General features: G+C 34.3%; 1 protein-coding gene across 8 annotated transcripts in view; it reads left to right on the plus strand.

Annotated features, from left to right (window-relative positions):
- Positions 1 to 21,708, plus strand: part of RYR2 (ryanodine receptor 2) — a 381,847-nt gene that overhangs the window by 332,467 nt on the left and 27,672 nt on the right. For all 8 annotated transcript variants that reach the window (XM_027657258.1, XM_027657254.1, XM_027657259.1 and 5 more), the window contains 9 exons: positions 610 to 689; positions 2,656 to 2,732; positions 4,045 to 4,118; positions 12,075 to 12,155; positions 13,125 to 13,213; positions 15,244 to 15,372; positions 16,767 to 16,871; positions 19,210 to 19,291; positions 20,371 to 21,674. In XM_027657258.1, the coding sequence (XP_027513059.1) occupies positions 610 to 689; positions 2,656 to 2,732; positions 4,045 to 4,118; positions 12,075 to 12,155; positions 13,125 to 13,213; positions 15,244 to 15,372; positions 16,767 to 16,871; positions 19,210 to 19,291; positions 20,371 to 21,674 (2,021 nt within the window). The remainder of the gene's footprint in view (positions 1 to 609; positions 690 to 2,655; positions 2,733 to 4,044; positions 4,119 to 12,074; positions 12,156 to 13,124; positions 13,214 to 15,243; positions 15,373 to 16,766; positions 16,872 to 19,209; positions 19,292 to 20,370; positions 21,675 to 21,708) is intronic.

Raw genomic sequence — 21,708 nt, forward strand, 5'->3', positions numbered from 1 at the left:
ACAAAAATGCCCTCAAATTCTGGAATGTGTACAGTTTTGGAGTAGATGTAGACTTTAGTCCTTTTATTATTCCCCAAATATCTGCATTATTGGTGTACTTTGATAAAAAATTTCAGAAGTGTAAGCGATGCTTTTGTCCCTTAGAAACCATCTTGCTCTAAGGTGTGATACTTTCATTTTTACTTCTGTGGTTTGTTTCCACAGTAGTGATGTTTTAAAAATTCCTGTTTACAAATTTTGTTTACTGTAACTAAATGCTTGGATCATTTAATTTTCTGAAGAAACTGGAAAAGAAATCTAGACTGGCATGCAGAGGAGACACATTGTTCAACTTGATAGCTAGCATAAAATTGTGCACCCAGCCTTAAATCAACTGTTGGATGCTCTAGCGGTTGAAACATGATTTATTTTCACTGAGCTCAGTTCTTCCTGCCTTACCTCTTTTGTGTGCTGTGTATACATTACGCTATGTCTGTAGGCACTCAGGAAGATATTAAGTCACACTAGAAATTATGAAGAGTCTGTTTTACAAGTCATTGAATGGTTAAATTAATAGGACATTCTTATTTTATATATGATCTAAAAGTGTATTTTAAAATAATTTTTAAGGTGAGATGGGGCCAATGGTTGCAGCTACCCTAAAGCTAGGAATTGCCATCTTAAATGGAGGAAATTCTACTGTTCAACAGGTAAGATATTAGTTTCTTTTCACCCATTCTAGTCGGTATAGATCTTTATACCATGGTCATTATTATTGTAGTAGTGCATTACATGGTGTGGCTATTTGTCACATGCTGTTTATCCTCTTACTCTTGTTCCCAGAAAAAAATAGTATACCAAAGTGTCTTGCTTGGTAGGTATCTATTTCTTATTTTTATACAAGGCTAAAAGAAATTTGTTTTGCACTTGGGGGGGAAGGAGGAAGTTTTGTGTCATCTACTTCTAGAGAAATTCTTTGGGAGGGAAGAGTCTCTTGGGAGATTGCCATTGTCCTATAGTCAGCAGAGCAAAATTGCTGACCCCAACCTTCACCAAAAAGAATGATATACAATTTCACAAGCCCTTAGCTTATGCAATGGAGAGTCTTGCTGATAAAAGCAGAGTACTCAAGCTTGATTCACTAATCTATAAGATAATTTGGTGATCAGTGGACAAGTCTGATACGTTAAGAGTATCCTGTTGAAGAGACTGATACAGGGTACATTCAGTGTTCTGTACTAGTTGAAGATTCCTGAGTCAAGAAGGCTTCATAGCTGCCATTCCTAAATTACTGTAGGACAGTTTGAAGTATACAAACAACTGGGAACAGCTGAAGTCCCAAATTAAGCAGACACTGAAGCAGCTGAATGCAAATAATGTTCTTTTCTCGGGCTATCATTATGAGGAATTGACCAGAAAGGCTACAGATTGTGCTGAAAATATCTGCTTGAACCAATGCCTGTTCTTTGCGATGTCATGATATTAAATTAGGAAAATCATGACATTTGTACATAGTAATTTAATTTGAAATCCTACAGTCAATTTTGTTTAATTATTTGATAAAGTCTTAACTGATCACAATGCAGGAAACAATTATTAGTATGGTTACATTAATACTAATGCTACTAATCTAAATGGCATACTTCGACATATAACATGAAAGCATCAGTAGTACAGTTTGAATTCCTGGTTTTTTGAGTTGTCTCATTTCTATCTGTTTTCTCTGCTGTTATGCTCACCTTTCCAATTTTCCCTTAGGTCCTAGAATCAACTCTTCAGTCTTCCTTGGGAAGCATGATATGGGTGGGGGGAGAGGTACAGAAGTGGTTTTCAAAAGTCGTCACCATCATCCTCTGGAGTTCTTTGCTTTGATTAGTGTACTGCTGTTGATGGGGGTTTTCTTTTTCTGTGATCTGGTGTCTACTTGGGATTGTGCTGATATGTTTTGTTAATACTGTGTACTTATGTGCACTTCATTTTGGAGGTTACTTATTATCCACTTTTTTTATTATTTTTACTATTTGCAAAAATAGTTTTACCTCATTTGTAACATGAATTCTTGTAGCTTTCCTACTAAGATTAATCTTCAAGTTTGTGATTTTTGCTCACAACTGAGACTTCTGGTGTCATCTGCCATCATCACTCAGCAACACATTGCATTCCAGAATAAAATTTCACTCCACTGAATAAATTCTTGTTATTACAATCTGTTTTCAGATAGGTATTGTGCATTGCAATAAAGCTAAAACAAACTTAAAAAATGCTCAAATTGCTATTACAGCTAAAATAATTTAAAACTAACTGAGGCTATAAAAAGCCCAGTCTGGTGTTGAAACAATGTCAATGCAAATTTTTGGCCTAGTAGTGCAAGATAGCATTTGTATTAAACACTGAATTCTACTGGCTGTGTTGACTTTAGTTACTATCTTTATTTTTAATGTTTTAGGAAGGAATATCTGAAATAGATGGCCTTTTCTGTAAAGTTGAGCATTAAATATTATTTTTTGGTTCGATACCTGGATTTTTCTCTGCAGGACACTTATCCAATTTGTAAATATTAGAGATATTTCCAAACACCAGCATCACTAATAATATAGAATCTATATAGTATTAAGTTATCTAAATTAAAACATACGAATAATAGTTTTCTGCATAAATTCTTTGTGTTTGCTGCAGAAAATGCTTGACTACCTCAAAGATAAAAAGGATGTAGGATTCTTTCAGAGCCTTGCTGGTCTTATGCAATCCTGTAGGTAAGAAAGTATCTACTTTAAAAATTTATTATTTTGGATTTATATTGTATTCCATGGGATTTGTAATTTTGGAAAGATACTCTACATAGTTCTTGCAGACAGCACTTGGGGCTTACAATGTGCTAGATTTGGGATAAAGGATGGGGTGGTGCTTGTGGTGTGAAAGTCTTTGTGATTTGGATCTACCACTGTAAAGGAGCTCTTGTCACAAATGTTTATGTGATTTGTGTATACCTGAGATATGCCAGAAGACAATTCTGGAGTTAGGAGCATTCCTCAGAGGCAAATCCATAACTCTGGAGGTATTCTGTAATCCTGCAGAGACCAGGTTAATGACCAATGTTAAGTAATCATAAAGATTTTGGGAAAACCCGGCTTTGTTAGAAATATTCATAAGATTTTTTAGAAGGCAGAAAAAGGAATGTGTATATTGTTTTTTAATAAATTGTGGAGGTACTGTGACCTTTTTGTCCATTCATTCTTATTGACAATTGATACTGATTTCATATATAAATATATATATTTAGATGTTTTATATGTAATTCCTAAGAATAAACCATATTAATAAATAATGTATTAATGAACATAAAACATAGGACTATAAAGGACTTCCTGGATCGAATGTTTAGTCTTCTTGTTGTGTCAAGGTTACCATGTTATATACTTTTTCTCTTCTCTGGCCAAGTTTCATCTTGAAATCAGTGAGATTTCTTGCCAGCAGAGCTGCTGTTGTAGTTCTATGTTCACCTGACTTTCATAAGCATTCTTGCTTATGAACTAAAGTTAATGGTTAACTGACATGCAAAGCCGTGGAAGGCAGAACTTCACAGGTTCACAAATGGAAATATGCAAGGTATATGTTCCTTAAATCTAGTTGAATACATATTCCCTTTTGACAGCTTCAGTTTTTCAGAATGTGGTGGGAGGGAAACACGAAGCGGAGCTAATAATGATGGTTTCTTAATGGGCCTTACTGCTTGGGATGAACTGGGCTATCATGCAAAAGTAGTCAATAATATGACTTCTTTGTAACACCTAAAAATGAGTATGCATGTTAGAAACGCATGTATTCACTTTTTTTGGTCAGTCATAAAATGCTAAATTCTGTTGTCAGTGTCAGGGCAAAAGCAGGTCAAGTCTGTAGAGCTGACTTGTAATCTTTTAGCAGATACAATATTAAGCCACTGAGATGTATCTTCTTGATGCAAGTATGATTAGAAATTTTAATCACAAATCCTTTTTAACTTTTAGAAAATTAAATATTGCATACATTTAATTAATCACAGGACAAATGTCGTTTTTCTCACTGCAGTGTTCTTGACCTAAATGCATTTGAACGTCAGAACAAAGCAGAAGGCCTTGGCATGGTGACTGAAGAGGGATCAGGTACTGTTGATTCAACAGAAATTTTCTGTAAACTTTTATCTTAAATTTTGCAGAAGCAAGCTGAAAGAACCAAGGGGAGGTTTAGGTTAGATATTAAGAAGAGATTCTTCACCCAGAGGGTGCTTGAGCACTGGAACAGGCTCCCCAGGGAAGTGGTCACAGCACCAAGCCTGTCAGAGTTCAAGAAATGTTTGGACAGTGCTCTCAGGCACATGATGTCACTCATGGGGCTGTCCTGTGCAGGACCAGGAATTGGACTCAATGATCCATGTGAGTCTCTTGCAATTCAGGATGTTCTATAATTCTATGAACCCTGTAAATATGTATAGAGAGAGGCTGAAGCTGAAACAGGATTCTTAAAAGTGATTTATATTTATTTAATTGGCATACCTAAGCTCATTCTTGTCAACAGTAAATCACTAGCATGTGTTGGATTTCAGAATGGTCTCAGAGGACTCTTACCCATCATTCTGAAGAAGTGAAGACATTACATGTAAAATTGAAAACATATTCTAATTACAAACAGCAGTGTTTATGCATGTAAAACATTTCAGGAGTTCCTAACCAGTTTAAGTCTAAAACGAAATTATAAGTTCCCACCTGATTTCTTAAAGTGAAAACCACACAATTTAGTTAAACTATAAGTTAAATATAAGTGGTAGAGAGAACTTTATTTGCTGTTTGGAGAAAAGCCTACTGGGAAAGCTGTTTCTTTACTTTTGACTTTGAACCAGTTTGGCTTTCTGCCCTTGTTGTTGTCAGTTCACTGTCAATTCCTTTCTTCTGTCTGACAGTAAATTCTACTACTCCCTTACTGTGGTTGTCTGGGAATATTAAGTTCATTCTTATTATACTTACGAGAGCTACCAGAGCACATTTTCTTCCCTTATCCTCAGAATTTTTTACAGTGAATTTTTATAGCTAAATCCTACAGTGACCTAATCTTTTAACATGTTTTTATCTTAAAAACAAGGTAGAAAAGCTTGACTGTATAATCCTTATTGCACTTGAAGGATCATAATTCATACCAGCAACACTGTATATCCCATTGTCTGTTGTGCCAGTAGATCTTTTATGTGGCCTATTTCTTTAATATTTAGCTGCTTGTCACAAATAATGATTTTTCATGAACTATTAAATTTGACTGAATGACTTCAAGACTAGTCAGAAATGCTGCTTCTCTGAAAGTGCTCCCACAGTTTAAATTATAGATTAAGTCCTGCCAGACTTATATGAGTAAACAAAAAGTGAAACCATGTGGATAAAATTTTGCTACAAGATTGTGAATTGAGCACTGGTGCAGCTATCTGGCATATAAATTTTGGCCATTACTCTCATGTTTTACTGAGGATTACTCTGCATAATGTTTTGTTCTTTTGGACAATATTTCTATTATTATATCATTAAACTTATTCATAATGTTGGATTTTGAAATGGACTGTCAAGCTCATTTTTCTTTTGACCACTGCTCTGTTTCTAGTGGTGACTATTTTGCATGAAAATATAAATAAACCCTTAAATGCTGCATAACTGACTCTACCAATATTAAGAGTATTCCGTGCTTCCTCATTTAAAGGACTTTTTTTCGTTTTCTATTTATTTGATGTTTCTCTTTTAGTACAGAATTAATTTTGCCAAAACCAATGCTAACTGTACTTTGTATTTTCTAAAAAAAATTTCTCACCTTTTTTTTCTTTTTTCCCTGTTTCTGTTTCTTTGAACTAATTGTCCTGTTCTCCCTTCCTCAGTCATCACTCATGAGCGTGGTAATTATTAAAAACAACTGCCTATTCCTTATTTTTCCTGCTCTTAGCTTTGTGTCAGCACTGTACAGATCCTGAACATTATGAGATTTTTTTGTTCCTGTAAGACTGCTAGACTAGTGTGACTTTTCTATTATTATTATAATTATTTATTCTAAAATTCTTGGTTTCCATGTCAAATCTCCCTACTTTGTACTTCCTCCCTTTCTCAGGATTTGCACAGTGATTGACACACTAGATATAAGAGCAGCAAGCTTTTTTATACTTTTTTTTTCCTGTTCCTTTTTATTTATTTTCATTTTAGTTAGCCCAGTATTTGCGATGGATGAATGTTAAAAGGAAAATAATATTATATATATACACAAAGCCTTGTGCTATAGTCCTCCTGTAGCCTTTATGTTGTGTATTGAATGTGGCTTTATTGCTGCACTGATTTGTGCAAGCACAGGAAATCAGTGGTGGATCCAGTGAGGATTTGAGGGTGGTTAGTAAGGAGAGGATATGCCACTGGCTAGGTTTATCTAATGCAGTCAGGAGTTGATACAAGAAAGAGGTGGTGCATCACTAAATTAGAGAAATCAATACTGTTTGCAGGTGCCTCTTCCTTGTTTGGGAAGCTACTTGATGTGTTAAGGTTGCTATACCTCAAAAGTTCTTTTCTTCAAGTAATGGAAGAGCTTTGTAGGAGCAGTTGCCATGAGATGTTCATGTCACCATGTGAAAAGGGAATTTAAAATACAAAATGTGTATACCAGTCAGCAGAAACAATAAGCTCAAACAGAGAAGTGTCTTTTCATTACCCAAATGTTGGAGAGGAGGCTGATCTGGTGTTTTATTTGTTTTCTCAGTGGAAATTTTTTATTTGGCAGATTAACAAAATTCTACACAGTTATTAGGATAATTTTCTTTTTGTTTTCTTTGTTACTGAGCAGCAGCAGTGTCAAGATACAGTAATCACTGTCAAAGATTCCTTGGCACAAAGGGATAATATTTGCTAACAGCATCTTTTCTTATGTGTTATTGTCCAGCTACTGAAAATTCAAGAAAACGGGAAAAGAAAATTCAAGCAAAAAAGACTGTAATTTTCTTTTTCAGGGTTACATTATTGTTGATATTATGCTACCTTCAAATAACTTTTTTTAATATTATGAAGCACACATTTTACAATTAATTGAAAAGAGTTTACCTAAGAGCCGTACAGGTACTGGTATTAATACCTGATAGCATTAGAAAACCAAGCCAGTGTACCTGTGGGGAAAGTCCTGTAGTGAACACTTTCAAAGTATCTAGATTTTATGGGATACCCAGGTTCTTATGTCTGTTTGCAATCCTATGAATAACCATCTGTAAATACTTCAAAGAAAGTAGCAAAGATTAGAAAGATTTTCTCTCCTTTTTGTTTTTGAGGGAGATGCTTATTTTATAAGTAATGAATTACTCCTCAATTATATTCCCAGGGGAATGATGGGATGTAAAATGTGCATTTTAGTGGTTTCTCATGTCATCTGTTGCAGAAGCACATTAATGAGTAATTGTCATTGAGTTTGCAACCTGTAGGTCTGAAACTATTATTCCTGAAGTCAAAGAAAAACTGCCATTGACACTTATGGGAATAGACTCAACTTTTCCTCATATGCAGTCCTTGTTTCTGGTCCCATGTCAACCTTAGCAACAGATAGAAAGCCCTGTTTTGAGTCAACATGGATATGAGATTTATTGCTCTATTCCAATTGTTTCTTTGTGCTGTCCACATCGTAAGTGCCTTGTCCTGATATTCCTCTGACTGGTACTACCTTCCCTTTTCAAACCCTGGAACCCCCACTGGTAACAACATTGATGGTTCTTTAGCAAACGTGTTTCTTACTTGTTTTTGTGGTGTACTCAATGTTGTTTCTTCTGTATGTATTTTGTTTTGATTGTTCTGTTTCCTTTTCCAAAAAGGAGGGTTCAAAACCAAAGACATGTAGAAATGCTTATTATCTTGCAATGGTTTTTCATTTAACACTCATACTCTTTGCTATTTCACTGTGAGTCACAAAAATCTTGAAAGTGCAATGTTTTTTCCCTTGGAGAGATTTGTATTACTTGTCGTATAAAGTACTAAATTGAAGATTTTAAGTTTACACTTATATTACTTTACCTTTTACCCCCCCTTTTTTCAGAAAGGTCTATTTTAGGTTTTAATCTTTTAATATTGTATCACGGCACTCTTTTGTTTCTCCATAAGTTTTCAGAAGACTTATTTTAATAAAATACAATTTTAGAATGAGATTTGATCTGGTAGTAGCTCTTAAAGGACTCTCTATTAATCTGAGTGAGAGTGGTACACATGTGATATAATAACTAGCTATACTGTGGGTTCACGTCAGGGCTATTTTCAGTTGTTAACAGTGTGAAATGAATAAATGTGCTTTTGTTCTTCACCAGCCTCGTCATGCTTAAAGTGGATGTTTAAATTCTATGTGATCCACTGCAGCCTACATTGGAGAGGTGTTTTCCACCTTTATATCGCTGTATTTGAATCAGTGTTTGCATTTAAAGGGAACTGGAGTAACTTCAGAGAAGTTGTTCTGTGTCACCCAGTGAGAAAACAAGTGCTTTCTTATTTGAGTTAGATTGTTGAGAAATCAAAGGTATACAGGACTCACAATCCAACCCAATATGATCTATGTCTTGTGATAAGAATAAATTCACTTGCTTTATTGTGTGAGAGCTATGCTCTTGCTTAACAACCATCAAAAAAAGTGCCGTATTCCCTTTTGAAAGCTGAAAGTGTTTGTATATTTCTGTAATATGTAGCATCAGAACCATGTTTCTGAGTAGTAATAGAAGTCAGATCTTTACCACTGAGGATTTAAAAAAAAAAAAAAAAAAGAGGAAGAATTATTGAACTTGGACACATGCACTTTCAAGGAAAAAACCATGTATTTAATTTTTCATTGAATTTTATTTTCATTTCCTCCACATGATACATTTGTTCTTGTATATCACAAACGCAACCTGCCAGTTTTGCAAAAGCTATAGGTTTAAAGCCTTCATGTGTGCAGCCATATAATTTACATAGAGCATGAGCAATGGCAGCATTTTAACAGCTAAGCAAATATATGCCAGAATATAGCTCATACCAACAGAAATTTGTGACAGTCCAAATTGTACTCTGTGCAGTGTATATGTTTTTAAGTACAGTATCTTTGCAAATATTTGTGTGAACTGGCATGAATTTGTGTGCACAGCAACAGTGGTTGCTCCCGTAGATGTTATAGAAAGAAATCAATCTCCATTGCCATTCTGCAGTTACCAGTAAGGCACCACTTGCTGTCAGTAAGTAACATCTGAAAATTAAAATTCCTGTCATTACCAGTGTTGGTTCTAGTTGGATTTTGATCAGCTGTAAAAATTGGAAACCAGGATTATTTTAAATCTTAGTGTGGCCAGGTTGTTTGATGGGGGGGGGGGGGGGTTGCTTCATTTTGAAATATGAAAAAATATTTCTAAAAAGAATGGACCTTTCAATTTATATGTAATGATGTACCTAAACACCTTCTGATTTTGAAGAATTTTTCAATAACTTGTATTCATGGTGTGTTTTATTTACAGTGGAGCTAATTAAAAGACCTTTCCAAGCCCTTCCAATATTAAAAATGGAATTCATTTAATAAAAAATCCCAAACTCCAGTAAGTGTATTAAAAGCCAGGAGATTACTTCATAAATTAATCTGTATAACATTTTAATTGGAGACTTGTTTTCCTTCTTGTTATGAAAAATCTTACTTTCTAAGAGGGCAAGAAAAACAGAGGTCAAAAAATATTAAACTGTAACTTACTCTGTAGTTTTATTGGCTTTGATTCAGTGGTACCTGTATGCACGAAAAGGTTGGGCTTTTTATGGGCTTGATCTTTACAAGCAATGTTCCCTTTGAGTTATTTTCTAAAATCATTACCATCTCAGCAGTCAAGCTACGTGCATTACGTGTGTGATGGTACAGGCTTCACCAAATATTTGGCTTTCTGTAATGCTTGCTTTTGCAATATATAAATATTCATCTAGACCAACAAAGCATGTGACTCCAAGTGTAACTTTAAGCATGAAAGGAATTAAATCAAAAAGAGAGTGACTAATCCTGCAGAATATTCAACACTCTGGCTTTTGCCGTGCAACACATGAAAGTATCTTGCTGGGCCGAACCTGCATATGATGTTGGATAATATTATCCAACTTTTAAGAGCACAGCCACTCCTGATTTTGCCTTCTTGGGCATATATTGTATGTATACAATAATCAACTTGGATAGAAACAGTAATTTATTTTTCATTGCTTAATTAGCTGAAAGGCTTTTCAGTCTTCTGTGGCTGAAAAACTGTGTGTCTGGTACTTATAAATGCAATGGAGAAAAATGTCGTGGAATGTCATTTACGGTATTTTAATTCATCCTTGGAGAAAGAATTGCATATTGTTTACGACTGCCCTAAGTCCACATCTAGAGTTAGGAGAAAGAGCATTTTATCTTTCCCTGTGTTACAAGAAATTATGTTGACATATACCTTAGTGCTGTATACTATTAATACAAAAGATTATGACTTAATGACAACAGAAAAGAGTGAAATTTTGTACTTTAAAATATTCATATCAGTTTTCAAAATGCTTTTGCTTCCTATTCTTACCATTGTACTGAAGCTTCTCACTTTAAAATTCACAGGCTCTGGATGGATAAGTCCATTAGCTTGAACTTGTAATTGTTCATGACTTTATGTAAAGTTAAACTGCTGATCATGTTTATTTATATTCCAAATTGTACTAAACACTGTTTACAATTCAGCTAGCTACTATGAAGAAAATTAACTTGATCACAGCCAAAACCAGCACAAACAGTAATAATCTACTTATAATAATATAGTAATTTATAAATGTAGACATTATAGTTAGAATGATGCACCAATACAACTGTATGGAAGTAACTGTTAATTTAGATATTATCTGTAATATTTTTGAATTATTTTTTCTTTTAAATTTTAATTCCTTTATTCAGTCTTCTGGTCTCCTGTTCACATACTAAAGATATTGTCTTTGTAGAGCCTCAGTTGTCTTCCCTGAACAAAAATTCTTCCAAATTCTTTTGCAGTTTGCTTACATTTTTATCTCCCTTTTCTTGTCTACAAATAGCACATATTTGAAGGATGTATAGTCTTAAAAAGTCGATTTTTTGTGACTTCCATTTTTCTTGCCATATATATTCCAAATACATTTTCAAGGTCCTAAATGGGAATTTTACTTTCAATAGGTGGCCTTTATTTTTTTTAACATCTATATTGTTGTCCTCCTGTGCCATTTTATTAGCTGTTCTACACTTTCCTCAGTTGTGATTTTTTTTTTCCTGGGTGAATAGTTGTTTTTCCTCTTCATGATGTCCCTGTACTAAGTTAACTGCACTTACTGATGTACTTGACATAGCAGTGGTTAATTGAGGGCTTTTTAGTGTATTGTTTCTTGTGAAAAAAATCAAGAAAATAATTTGAAGCTTTATTCATTTGGCTATTAGCTATTTATCAAAAACATGAAATGAAGGGGCTAGTTCAGTAAAGCATTTTGGCATTTAGTCTTAATTCATTATAAATCTATTGCCTTATTTTGTCAAGGGAGACAAATGCCCAACATTTTGTGTCAGCAACAGACAGGTGCTAAATCATTAAATATTTCAGCCTAAGTGATTCTTGAAAATGCACATAGCTGTAAATTTCATGGGTTATTTTAGAATATTTTAAAATCTAATAGTTTATTTGAGGAATGATTTTCATCACCGTTTGATTAAATCTCATTCTGTATTTTAAGTACCTGGTTTTGTGATGAATCGGAACCAAATTAATCCAGCTTTTACCTTTGTATGTGATGAAGTATTCATGCCCTGTGAAGTCAAACAAGAATGTAAATCAGGGATTTTTTGTAAAATGTTGCCAAGCTCATGCTGCCATATTTATAAATCAAAAGTTAAGTTTTGTAATTTAATTTTTTCTTTTTTTTATAACCAAATAACTATCTGCCAAGCACAACCCAATACGTGCTTCAGATAGATTGGAGGTTATAAATTTTCTCTCCCCTTCTTTCTTTCTTAATATTAATTATGGAGATTTTCTTCAGAGGCTGTGGGGTGTTACTTGGCAGACTGTGATAACCTGCTTTAATCTGTCCTTTCTACAGGAGAAAAGGTGATGCAGGATGATGAATTCACTTGTGACCTCTTCCGCTTCCTTCAATTGCTTTGTGAAGGACATAATTCAGGTTTGTGGGCAGGCTGCCTGTCAACCAAGTCAAGGTGATGGTAACTGCAAATAAAAGCTCTTCATTGGTGAAGATTTGGCAGCCTTCATAAAATGTTGTGAAATATGGAGTTGCTGCTAGGCTGTACCTGAAAGGAAAATAAGTATGTGGAATTAAACTACCAGATCTTTTAACAGTCTTAACTTTGTAGAAAAGTTAAGGTTGTTAAAAACATAATGGTTTCCAAAATTATGAGTTTTGAATCTTGACCAGCTAGGAAAGGTAGATTTATGTAGGAAAATGTACATGGTTTATGACTTCTAGACAGGGAAGATTCATGGCGAAATGTAACGGGAAGTTATATTCACCGTCCTTTGGCATTTATATGCTTTCTGGTGTGTGCTGTTTGCCACTAATGTCAGTGAGAATTGTATGTGAAATTACAATGTACACAATACCTTTCTTGAAGAAATAGCATTTCTTTTAAATATATAAAAACACATAGCAAAAATGTATGGTATTGTGTATTTTTATCATTAAATACATCTCCCTGTGTTCTCTGTGTCATTCTTAAGGAATAATAATAATAAAAAAAAGGATAGTTTTCTGTTTTAGCCATTGGACCTATTTTTGACTTAGTTATCAATGTCTGTATAATTATGTGATTTAATTTTGATTTTGCTTAACAGAATATATAGGTATAATTAGGTTGATATTGATGTAGTTCTAGTTATAAATGAGATTAAAATAAGGCCAAGTTAAATTTTACAGGTGAAATAGACGAGCAAGCTTCTGACTTCAGAAGTTCACTGGTATGCGATCTCTGCAATAAAATGCTAAAACTCTATACAATGGTTTGTTGCAAAAAAAAAAAAGAGTGAAAAAAAAAATCCATGCCTCTATAATAGACTTTTCTAGATCACCTTATATCAGAATTAATTTTCAGAAATAGGTTTATCACTTAAATTAAACTTTTATTTTAATTTTTAGATTTTCAGAATTACCTAAGAACTCAAACTGGCAACAACACAACTGTTAATATTATAATTTCTACTGTGGATTACTTATTAAGAGTTCAGGTAGGTAACTTATATACTAATTAAGTAGGTGACAACAATAACTTGTTTCTATACAATATTTGCAGTTTTTATTTATTCTTTCATTACTTTTGATCATACAGCAGAAGTTTGTATGAGGAGACTTCAGGTTTCCTAATTTCTCTGGAATTTCTTTCAGTAATATAAGGTTTACTGCCAGAAAAAAAATTTACTTTCCAGCAAAATCATATTTAATCCTTGTCACAAAATGTTAATTTTTATTAGAGAAGCACATTTATTTGTCATGATATTTTTTCTGGTCAGTGTAGCCCAAACTGATGAGAAAGGCTGAAATTCTCTACGGTTATGGTTCTTTATATTTTTTATCAGAAGAGTAAAGGTGTCATAAGTGTGAAAGACCGTTTTCAACCATTATGTGCAAGAATGCAGTGAAGCCTGTTAACTAAGGAAAGGGGGCAGAAGGTGGATAAGTGTATCAGTGAACTCAAGTAGCCATTTGTTGGCTGAAACTACCCTGTGACTGAGGAGCGTTTTGTATTGCTCAAGTTCAGCTTTAGCCAGCTGCTTTTTCATCCATGTTCTGATTTAGTCTGAACACTGGCTTCTGTATGAATAAATAGTCATAGGCTGGTGTGAAGTGAAGCATAAGAACAGCACATGGTTTTCTAAGGAGGGAAATAAAAGGCAAAAAGAAAAACAAAAGCACAGTGCTAGATTAAAAACCCTTCAACCATCTAATTTGAATTATCTCCCAAATCTTTAAATAGGAAAACATTGCGTTGTCACAACCCAGTAGGATGTAATAAAAATTCCTGGGGTTGTTTAGCCTGGAGAAGAGGAGGCTCAGAGGTGACCTCATCACCGTTTATAACTACCTGAAGGGAGGTTATAGCCAGGTGGGGGTTGGTCTCTTCTCTCAGGCACTCAGCAATAGGACAAGGGGCTGGGCTTAAGCTCCACCAGGGGAAATTTAAGTTGGATATCAGGAGAAAATTCTTTACAGAGAGAGTAATCAGGCATTGGAATGGGCTGCCCAGAGAGGTGGTGGATTCACCATCCCTGGAGATTTTTAAACGCAGATTGGACATGGCACTGAATGCCATGATCTAGTAAATGGACTGGATTTGGACCAGGGATTGGACTCGATGATCTCGGAGGTCTTTTCCAACCCAATCTGATTCTATGATTCTATGATTCTGATTTGTTTCCAGATTGAACCATGTGAAAGACATATTTTGTGATAAATGTTAATAATTTTTACTTGTAATTTTCATCTTTCTGAAAATCACTGTAGGTAATAATATATTTTGGTATGTTTCTGGTTTTTTTTTTATTGGTTTGTTTATTTGTCTAGTTCCCCTTAGCCATTTATTTATTTGACTTGAGAATTCCAAACTTTGAAAATGGATGAGGTTTTTTGTGTTTGTTTTTTTTTTCTTTTGTTTTGTTTTGTTTGGGTTTTTTTGCATTGCTCCTGTTATCAATGTTGCTTTATATCCTTATGCATTCTGTAGAAGTTGTAGGGACAATACAATGATTTTAATTCCGTTGCTTGCTTTGTTGAAACTTTAATAAGCTTGGCTTTAGGGAAGATGGAGAGAGGAATCATGCACACAAAACAACATTTACTCCCATTATTGACTAAGTGTCAAGCATGCAGTAGAAAGAGACATTGTTTAACGAACAGCACACAACAGGGCAGTGCTACCGAGCACTCCTTTTCGGAATGCAGGCTGTTGTATTTCTAAGAGCAAATACCAACATATCTAATTTTTTATTTAATTTTATTTTGAGGTTTGCTGTGGGGTTTTATAATTATTTATTTCAGTGTATTTGTTTTTCTATTGATTCCCTTGAGATGAAACCACAATTATTGAAGTAGTACTTTAGAATCGTTTAGGGAGGGGTCAGTTGAAGCCTTTATAAGTAAATACTTTTCCAAACTGGAATACTATCAAAGTTGTTTTTCTTATGTTGCTGAATAACCAGCTAGAGGCAGTTTGACTACATAATCTCTTTGTGCTTTTTGCAACTGTTTTTTTTTTTTTTAGGAATCCATTAGTGATTTCTATTGGTATTATTCTGGGAAGGATGTTATTGATGAGCAAGGACAACGAAATTTTTCCAAAGCCATCCAGGTTGCAAAACAAGTATTCAATACTCTTACAGAGTATATCCAGGTAAATTAATTTATTTTGAATTTTATGGATTTGAAAGAAAACTATTCATACTGTTGGCATAAAAATATAAAGTAGCTAGATATAACATAGAAATATAAAATAGATGCATTTGTGCTTCAACATTGGTGCATTTGTTTATGTAGGAAGTAAAATATTCAAGTATATATATATCTGTCACTACTCTTTTTCAATCTATAGCAATTTATTAAAAATTAAAATTATTAATAAACATCCTTTGGTTGTTAATAAGATAGTAGAGTTTTGTTTAGTTTTTAATTTGCATTAAACTGCAGTGGTGTTACCCACATTAAAGTTTTTAATTTTATTCCATTGAGTAACTAGTGTCAGTGCAGATCATAGTTGCTATTTAGTCGATATAACATTAGATAGAGATTTCTGTCATGATTAAGGCTGTTTTAAGGCAACAACGCTGTGTTTGAAATGATGAATTCACATGTTGCATTTGAGAATTGTAGAGATGCACTTGAGGTGGACTCAGCAATAAATGAGATTGGGATAATTTCTGTGAAAATAACTATATAGCAGTTCTTCCAAGATATCTTAAGAATTCGGTGTAATTTACTTCTGCAATAATTCCTCATGTAAATAAGTCAACAATATTACAGTTTGTATCTGCAAATAATAAGCAGGTTAGAGAGAATTTCGTTAGACTATTAGGTGTCTATTATATTGTTTTCATTCAGATGAAGATCATTAATATGAAAATAGTATTTTATAGTTCATGAGGATGAAATGTGATAGAATAGGACTGAATAAATATGAGAAGAGGCAACATACATATGTGTGTATATATATTTAATGTATTTGAATTTCTCAAATCACAAGTAGTGTTTTTATCTGGGAGAACTTTTTTCTTGCCCTTTGAGGCTTCGAAAGATTTTGTATTCCTTCTTTTCAGAAGTTGGATTTCTTTTTAAATATTCTTTAGCATTGTCTTCTACAACAGCTAGAATATGCTGTGAGGAAAAACTCAGGAGACTGATTCTCTAATCCCTTAGGCACATTTTGCATTAACCTTCTATAAAAGTTATTCCTGATTTACAGAAGTACATAGGAAAGAATCAGCTTGAAGATTTTGTTGTTTAAAGTTACACACTTTGTGGTCCTCGATTAGTATGTTGAGACTTGTCCAAAACAGAGGCAGAATGATTATTAGGAGTAGGCATTGTTTACAGTTAGTGGTGGTCTTGGATACGTAATTCTAGATATGTTTAATTTTTCATAGCAGTTTCTAAAGGACACCCCTAAACCCCAAACTATGCACTGCTTATCTATCTTTCTTCCTGGTTTTGTTGCATTTCTTGCAAACAAACTCTGGTTTTCTTTTTTGTTTGGCTTTTTTTTTTTTTTTCTGTTTTGTTACCTGAACATAGGGGCCATGTACTGGGAATCAGCAAAGTCTGGCACATAGCAGGCTGTGGGATGCTGTCGTTGGTTTCCTTCATGTGTTTGCCCACATGCAGATGAAGCTGTCTCAGGTATTGTTTTGTTTTACTTTTCCTTTATAAGTTACTAGCATTTTTGTAAACAAAACCAAACATATTAATATGTTTGAGTCATTAATAATACCAGTTAGTAGAGGAAATATGAAGAAAAGGGAGAGGTGATAGAATACAATTGAATTGAGGGAGTAAATTAGAAAACTGTAGTGGATGTGAATGGTGGGCCTGTAATTGGATTGCTGGCCACAGGCACAAAGCAGATTAGATCAAGCTGGAAATGAAGCATATCACTGATATTCAAAAAGAACTCTCAGTTTCAGTCTTTTGTACCAAAATTCTGTCACAATGTTTTCTGAAGTTTTTCATGATCCTTTTACACAGGACCCATCATCTTCATTGATGAGGCCTGCATTGAACCCTGGTTCATGTTTATTCACTACAGTTCAAACCATCTGCATCTAAGCTATTTCCACTCTCAGCAGAGATTTAGAGTAGTCAGACCTTATCATGGGTGAATTGCTTTTGAATGTGAGTACTCACTATAGAAATAGTGAAGGGACGGCTCAGTCAAACCTGTTTTGCAAAATAATGCATTGAATTTTTGCTAAAGTGCATTTAAAATGCCTGTAGAATTTTAAGAATTGACAAAACAGTCAATATTTTCATAGACCACCATGGTGGCTACTGTGCTTTCTTCCTGTACCACTAAAACAACATGGAAAGAGGTATTTAAATAGTTACTGACAGTGAGTCAAACACGTGGTAGCTATGTGTTATTTATGAAATATGATGTGGCTTTTGGCAAGATTTGTTTTTAAAGTAATGACAAGTTTAAATTCTCAGCTGTGCCCAGAGTGGCTTCACAGCATCTTTTAATTATTGCATCTAGAAAATAATGATAATAATCCTGCCTCTTTAAAGATAGCCAAGCAGCTTTGCACAGGATCCACTGTAGTGTGTAGAGTTACTTACACTGTTCTGTGAGATGACAGAAGCACAGTCTACTCGAAACTTGTGACAAATAATGATGATGTCTTTCTCTTGCATGAAGCTCAAGCTCTTGCCATTTGGAAACTCCTTAAGGGGACCATCAGAGTCTTGGGAAATACCAGAATAGACGTGGGCTCTTTTGTTAATTTATATTTATTGCAGGAATATATGGTGAAGTTTTTCAGATTCTGTTGAAATGCAAGTTTTCTAAGATGTTTACTGTAACTAAGTGGATTTATAAGGAGCTGCCATATGGCTCTTGACTGTAAAAGGGACCTGCCTAGGCTAAGTATTTGTTTTTTTCTTTCAATCATAAGTTTCCCTGTCACTTTTGAAGAACATTTGAAATAAGATTTAAAAGGGAACAAAACTAAATCACTGTGTTGTTTCAGTTTTGAGGTATTTTTTTGCATTTTTGCTCGCTAGTCTAGTACTAGGAAGCAATAACACGATAATAGTCATACTTAAGAAATCTCCATAAGGTAGAAAATGAAAGTAAAATTTTCAATCTAAATGAACAAAGATCATCCAGTATGCAAGCAACTTTTGTAAGTTAAAAGATTTATAATGAAAACTTACAAAACAAACCAATTAGAAATCTTTATTATTTCCAACTTATGCTGTTTTTAATCCAAGATGTAAGTTGCCATAAAGTACCTTGATATTTTTGTACCATTCTCTGAAGTCCATCCATGCTCAAATATGCCTTATCAATGGCATGAAGCAACAGTATTGCTGAGGAAGAAACTAAGTAGTTGAATAAATCCATCCAGATAGACTCCAGGTTGAAATCATTGGCAAATGAAATAGTAAACTTGATTTAAAGTCCAATGAGATAAAAGATGTGTAAAAATATATATAATGTATGTCTAAGAATGTTAATTAATAGACCTTTATTAAAAAATATTTTTAATTTTTATTTCAACTTTTTTTCTCCCCCAAAAAAGTTCAGTGACCCATAATGGAACCACTCATTCTGAATTGTGTTACACTTTGAGCTCTGTGTGCTGCTGCTATTACTGTTTTTTACAAGTCTTCATAGCTGTAAACTTGATTACACGAAAAGCAACAATATTTTAGAAGCATCATCTGTGAGCTTGACATACCGAGTTATTGTTTTAAATTTTTTCATCACCTTCAGTTTTCACTTTGCCGTTATTAAATTACTGCCCTCTAAACAGATGATAGTATAAATGTTTGATCCTGTAAATGTACTGTAAGGAATCAAGCAGTCAAATATATTCTCACTGTATTACAAGTTTTGACACTACTAGCTTCCTGATTTCAAAGTTTCATTTCTACAAGGTGAAATATGCGTGCACATATATGAATGTCAAAGAAATAAACATATCAATTATATATATATGTTGTGTTCATTATTTAGGATTCCAGTCAAATTGAATTGCTAAAGGAATTGATGGATCTTCAGAAAGATATGGTTGTCATGTTGCTGTCTATGCTGGAAGGTAGTAAAAATTTGAAATCCTCTTTCACAGTTTTTGAACAGTTTTTATATTTGCGATTTTCTTCATTTGAGAAATAATGCTCTATTTTCCTTAAAGTTTTTAATTTTCACGTCTCAGTTGTCAGAAGAGTTTTTACATCTGAAAGTGAATGGGAGATTTAACTAGTGCAGTTAATATAAATGATATTAATTCTGAGTGCCAGAATTGTATAAAATCCAGGGCTAGCAGAAGATTTACTTTCTTTCCATGAACTTGGTTTCTCTTTTGGCTTAGATGAAAAAGTTTTGACTATTTAAGTTGAAATCTTGAGTTCTAGGAAGTGAACTGTTTATCAGTCACTTTAGCACCTTTAATATATTGCATTTATTTTGGTATTGCTCTTAACCATAAAGAACAGGCTTTGATTTGTCTAGTGACTGACTAGGTTCAAGGTCCTGAAATTATGATTCCTCAGGGAATATAACCATTGTCAAGAAATAATACTACTATTGCTTTAGCTTCTCTATAGTATGAATGCCTCTAGTGCTAGAGTAACCAGACATACACATAGATGATTCAAAGATCTTTTTTTACTCTTTGCTTCTTATGTGTATCCCATTATATTTTCCTGAGAGAATGGGAGAGCAGTAAATGCAGCATAGATTGCAGCGTAGCATGCATTGCTACTGCTTTGCTCATAGGTCACTGAGAAGCAAAGTGAATTCTTAGTACTCTAGGCTGTGCTCCATGAATAACCTACTGAGCCGGTCCTGCTAACTAATGGGACACTAGCTCTGTCTGTGTTGTGCTACAGTGAAATTCATAATATGCTGCCCCACTTTTAGTTCTATTTTAGATGTAACAGATATCTCTCAACAAGCCTTGTTAGCTCTTCCTTTCTCTAACTTTTTTTTCCAAGTCTTAGGGTAATGTTATCAGTAAAAGATTTCTGATTTTACTGCTAGCTTCTCATATGAGTGTGTTGTCCAATAGTTTATAATTTTTAGTCTTTGATTATTTCACTAGTCATTATAATACACTTTTCTTTGATGAAACATTTGCTGCCATCATTATCTCTAATATCCTGTCATCACATCTAGGTAATGTTGTGAATGGAACTATTGGAAAGCAAATGGTCGATATGCTTGTGGAATCATCGAACAATGTGGAGATGATTCTGAAGTTTTTTGATATGTTCTTAAAATTGAAGGATTTGACTTCCTCTGATGCATTCAAAGAATATGACCCTGATGGTAAAGGGATAATTTCGAAGAGGGATTTTCACAGGGCAATGGAAAGCCATAAGCATTATACCCAGTCTGAAACTGAGTTTCTGCTGTCATGTGCTGAAACAGATGAGAATGAGACTTTGGACTATGAGGAGTTTGTGAAACGATTTCATGAACCTGCAAAAGACATTGGTTTCAATGTTGCTGTTCTCCTGACAAACCTGTCAGAGCACATGCCCCATGATACCCGCTTGCAAACCTTTCTTGAACTGTCAGAGAGTGTGCTAAATTACTTTCAGCCTTTCCTTGGACGCATAGAAATCATGGGCAGCGCAAAGCGCATTGAACGAGTTTATTTCGAAATAAGTGAGTCAAGTCGGACTCAGTGGGAGAAACCTCAGGTAAAAGAGTCAAAGAGACAATTTATATTTGATGTTGTAAATGAAGGCGGGGAGAAAGAAAAGATGGAGCTTTTTGTTAACTTCTGTGAGGATACCATCTTTGAAATGCAACTGGCTGCCCAGATCTCTGAGTCAGATCTGAATGAAAGGTCAGCAAACAAAGAGGAGAATGAGAAAGATAACCCTGAGGAAGAAGATCCTAGAATGGGTTTCTTCTCTCTCGTGACCGTGAAATCAGCATTAGTAGCTCTCAAGTATAATTTAATGACTCTTATGAAAATGCTCAGCATGAAAAGCCTGAAGAAACAGATGAAAAAAGTGAAGAAAATGACCATGAAGGACATGGTCATGGCTTTGTTTTCTTCCTATTGGAGTATTTTGATGGGCTTACTACATTTTGCTTTTAGTGTTGTCCGGGGCTTCTTTCGCATTATCTGCAGTTTGCTGCTTGGAGGAAGCTTAGTAGAAGGAGCAAAGAAAATCAAGGTGGCTGAACTGTTAGCTAATATGCCAGATCCCACTCAGGATGAGGTGCGTGGGGAAGGAGAAGAAGGGGAGAGAAAGCCAACGGAAACTGCATTGCCTACAGAAGACTTGACAGATCTGCAAACTTTATCAGAAGAGAGTGATCTACTCTCAGATATATTTGGTTTGGATTTGAAACGAGAAGGTGGACAGTATAAATTAATCCCTCACAATCCAAATGCTGGTTTGAGTGACTTGCTGAGCACTCCCTCCTTAGCTCCAATGCCTGAGGTACAGGAAAAAATCCAGGTAAATTGTTTCTTTTATTTTTGATGTATGTTTC

This window comes from Corapipo altera, unplaced genomic scaffold (genome assembly GCF_003945725.1).
Source record: "Corapipo altera isolate COAL_440 unplaced genomic scaffold, ASM394572v1 2c, whole genome shotgun sequence".
Taxonomy (NCBI): Eukaryota; Metazoa; Chordata; class Aves; order Passeriformes; family Pipridae; genus Corapipo; species Corapipo altera.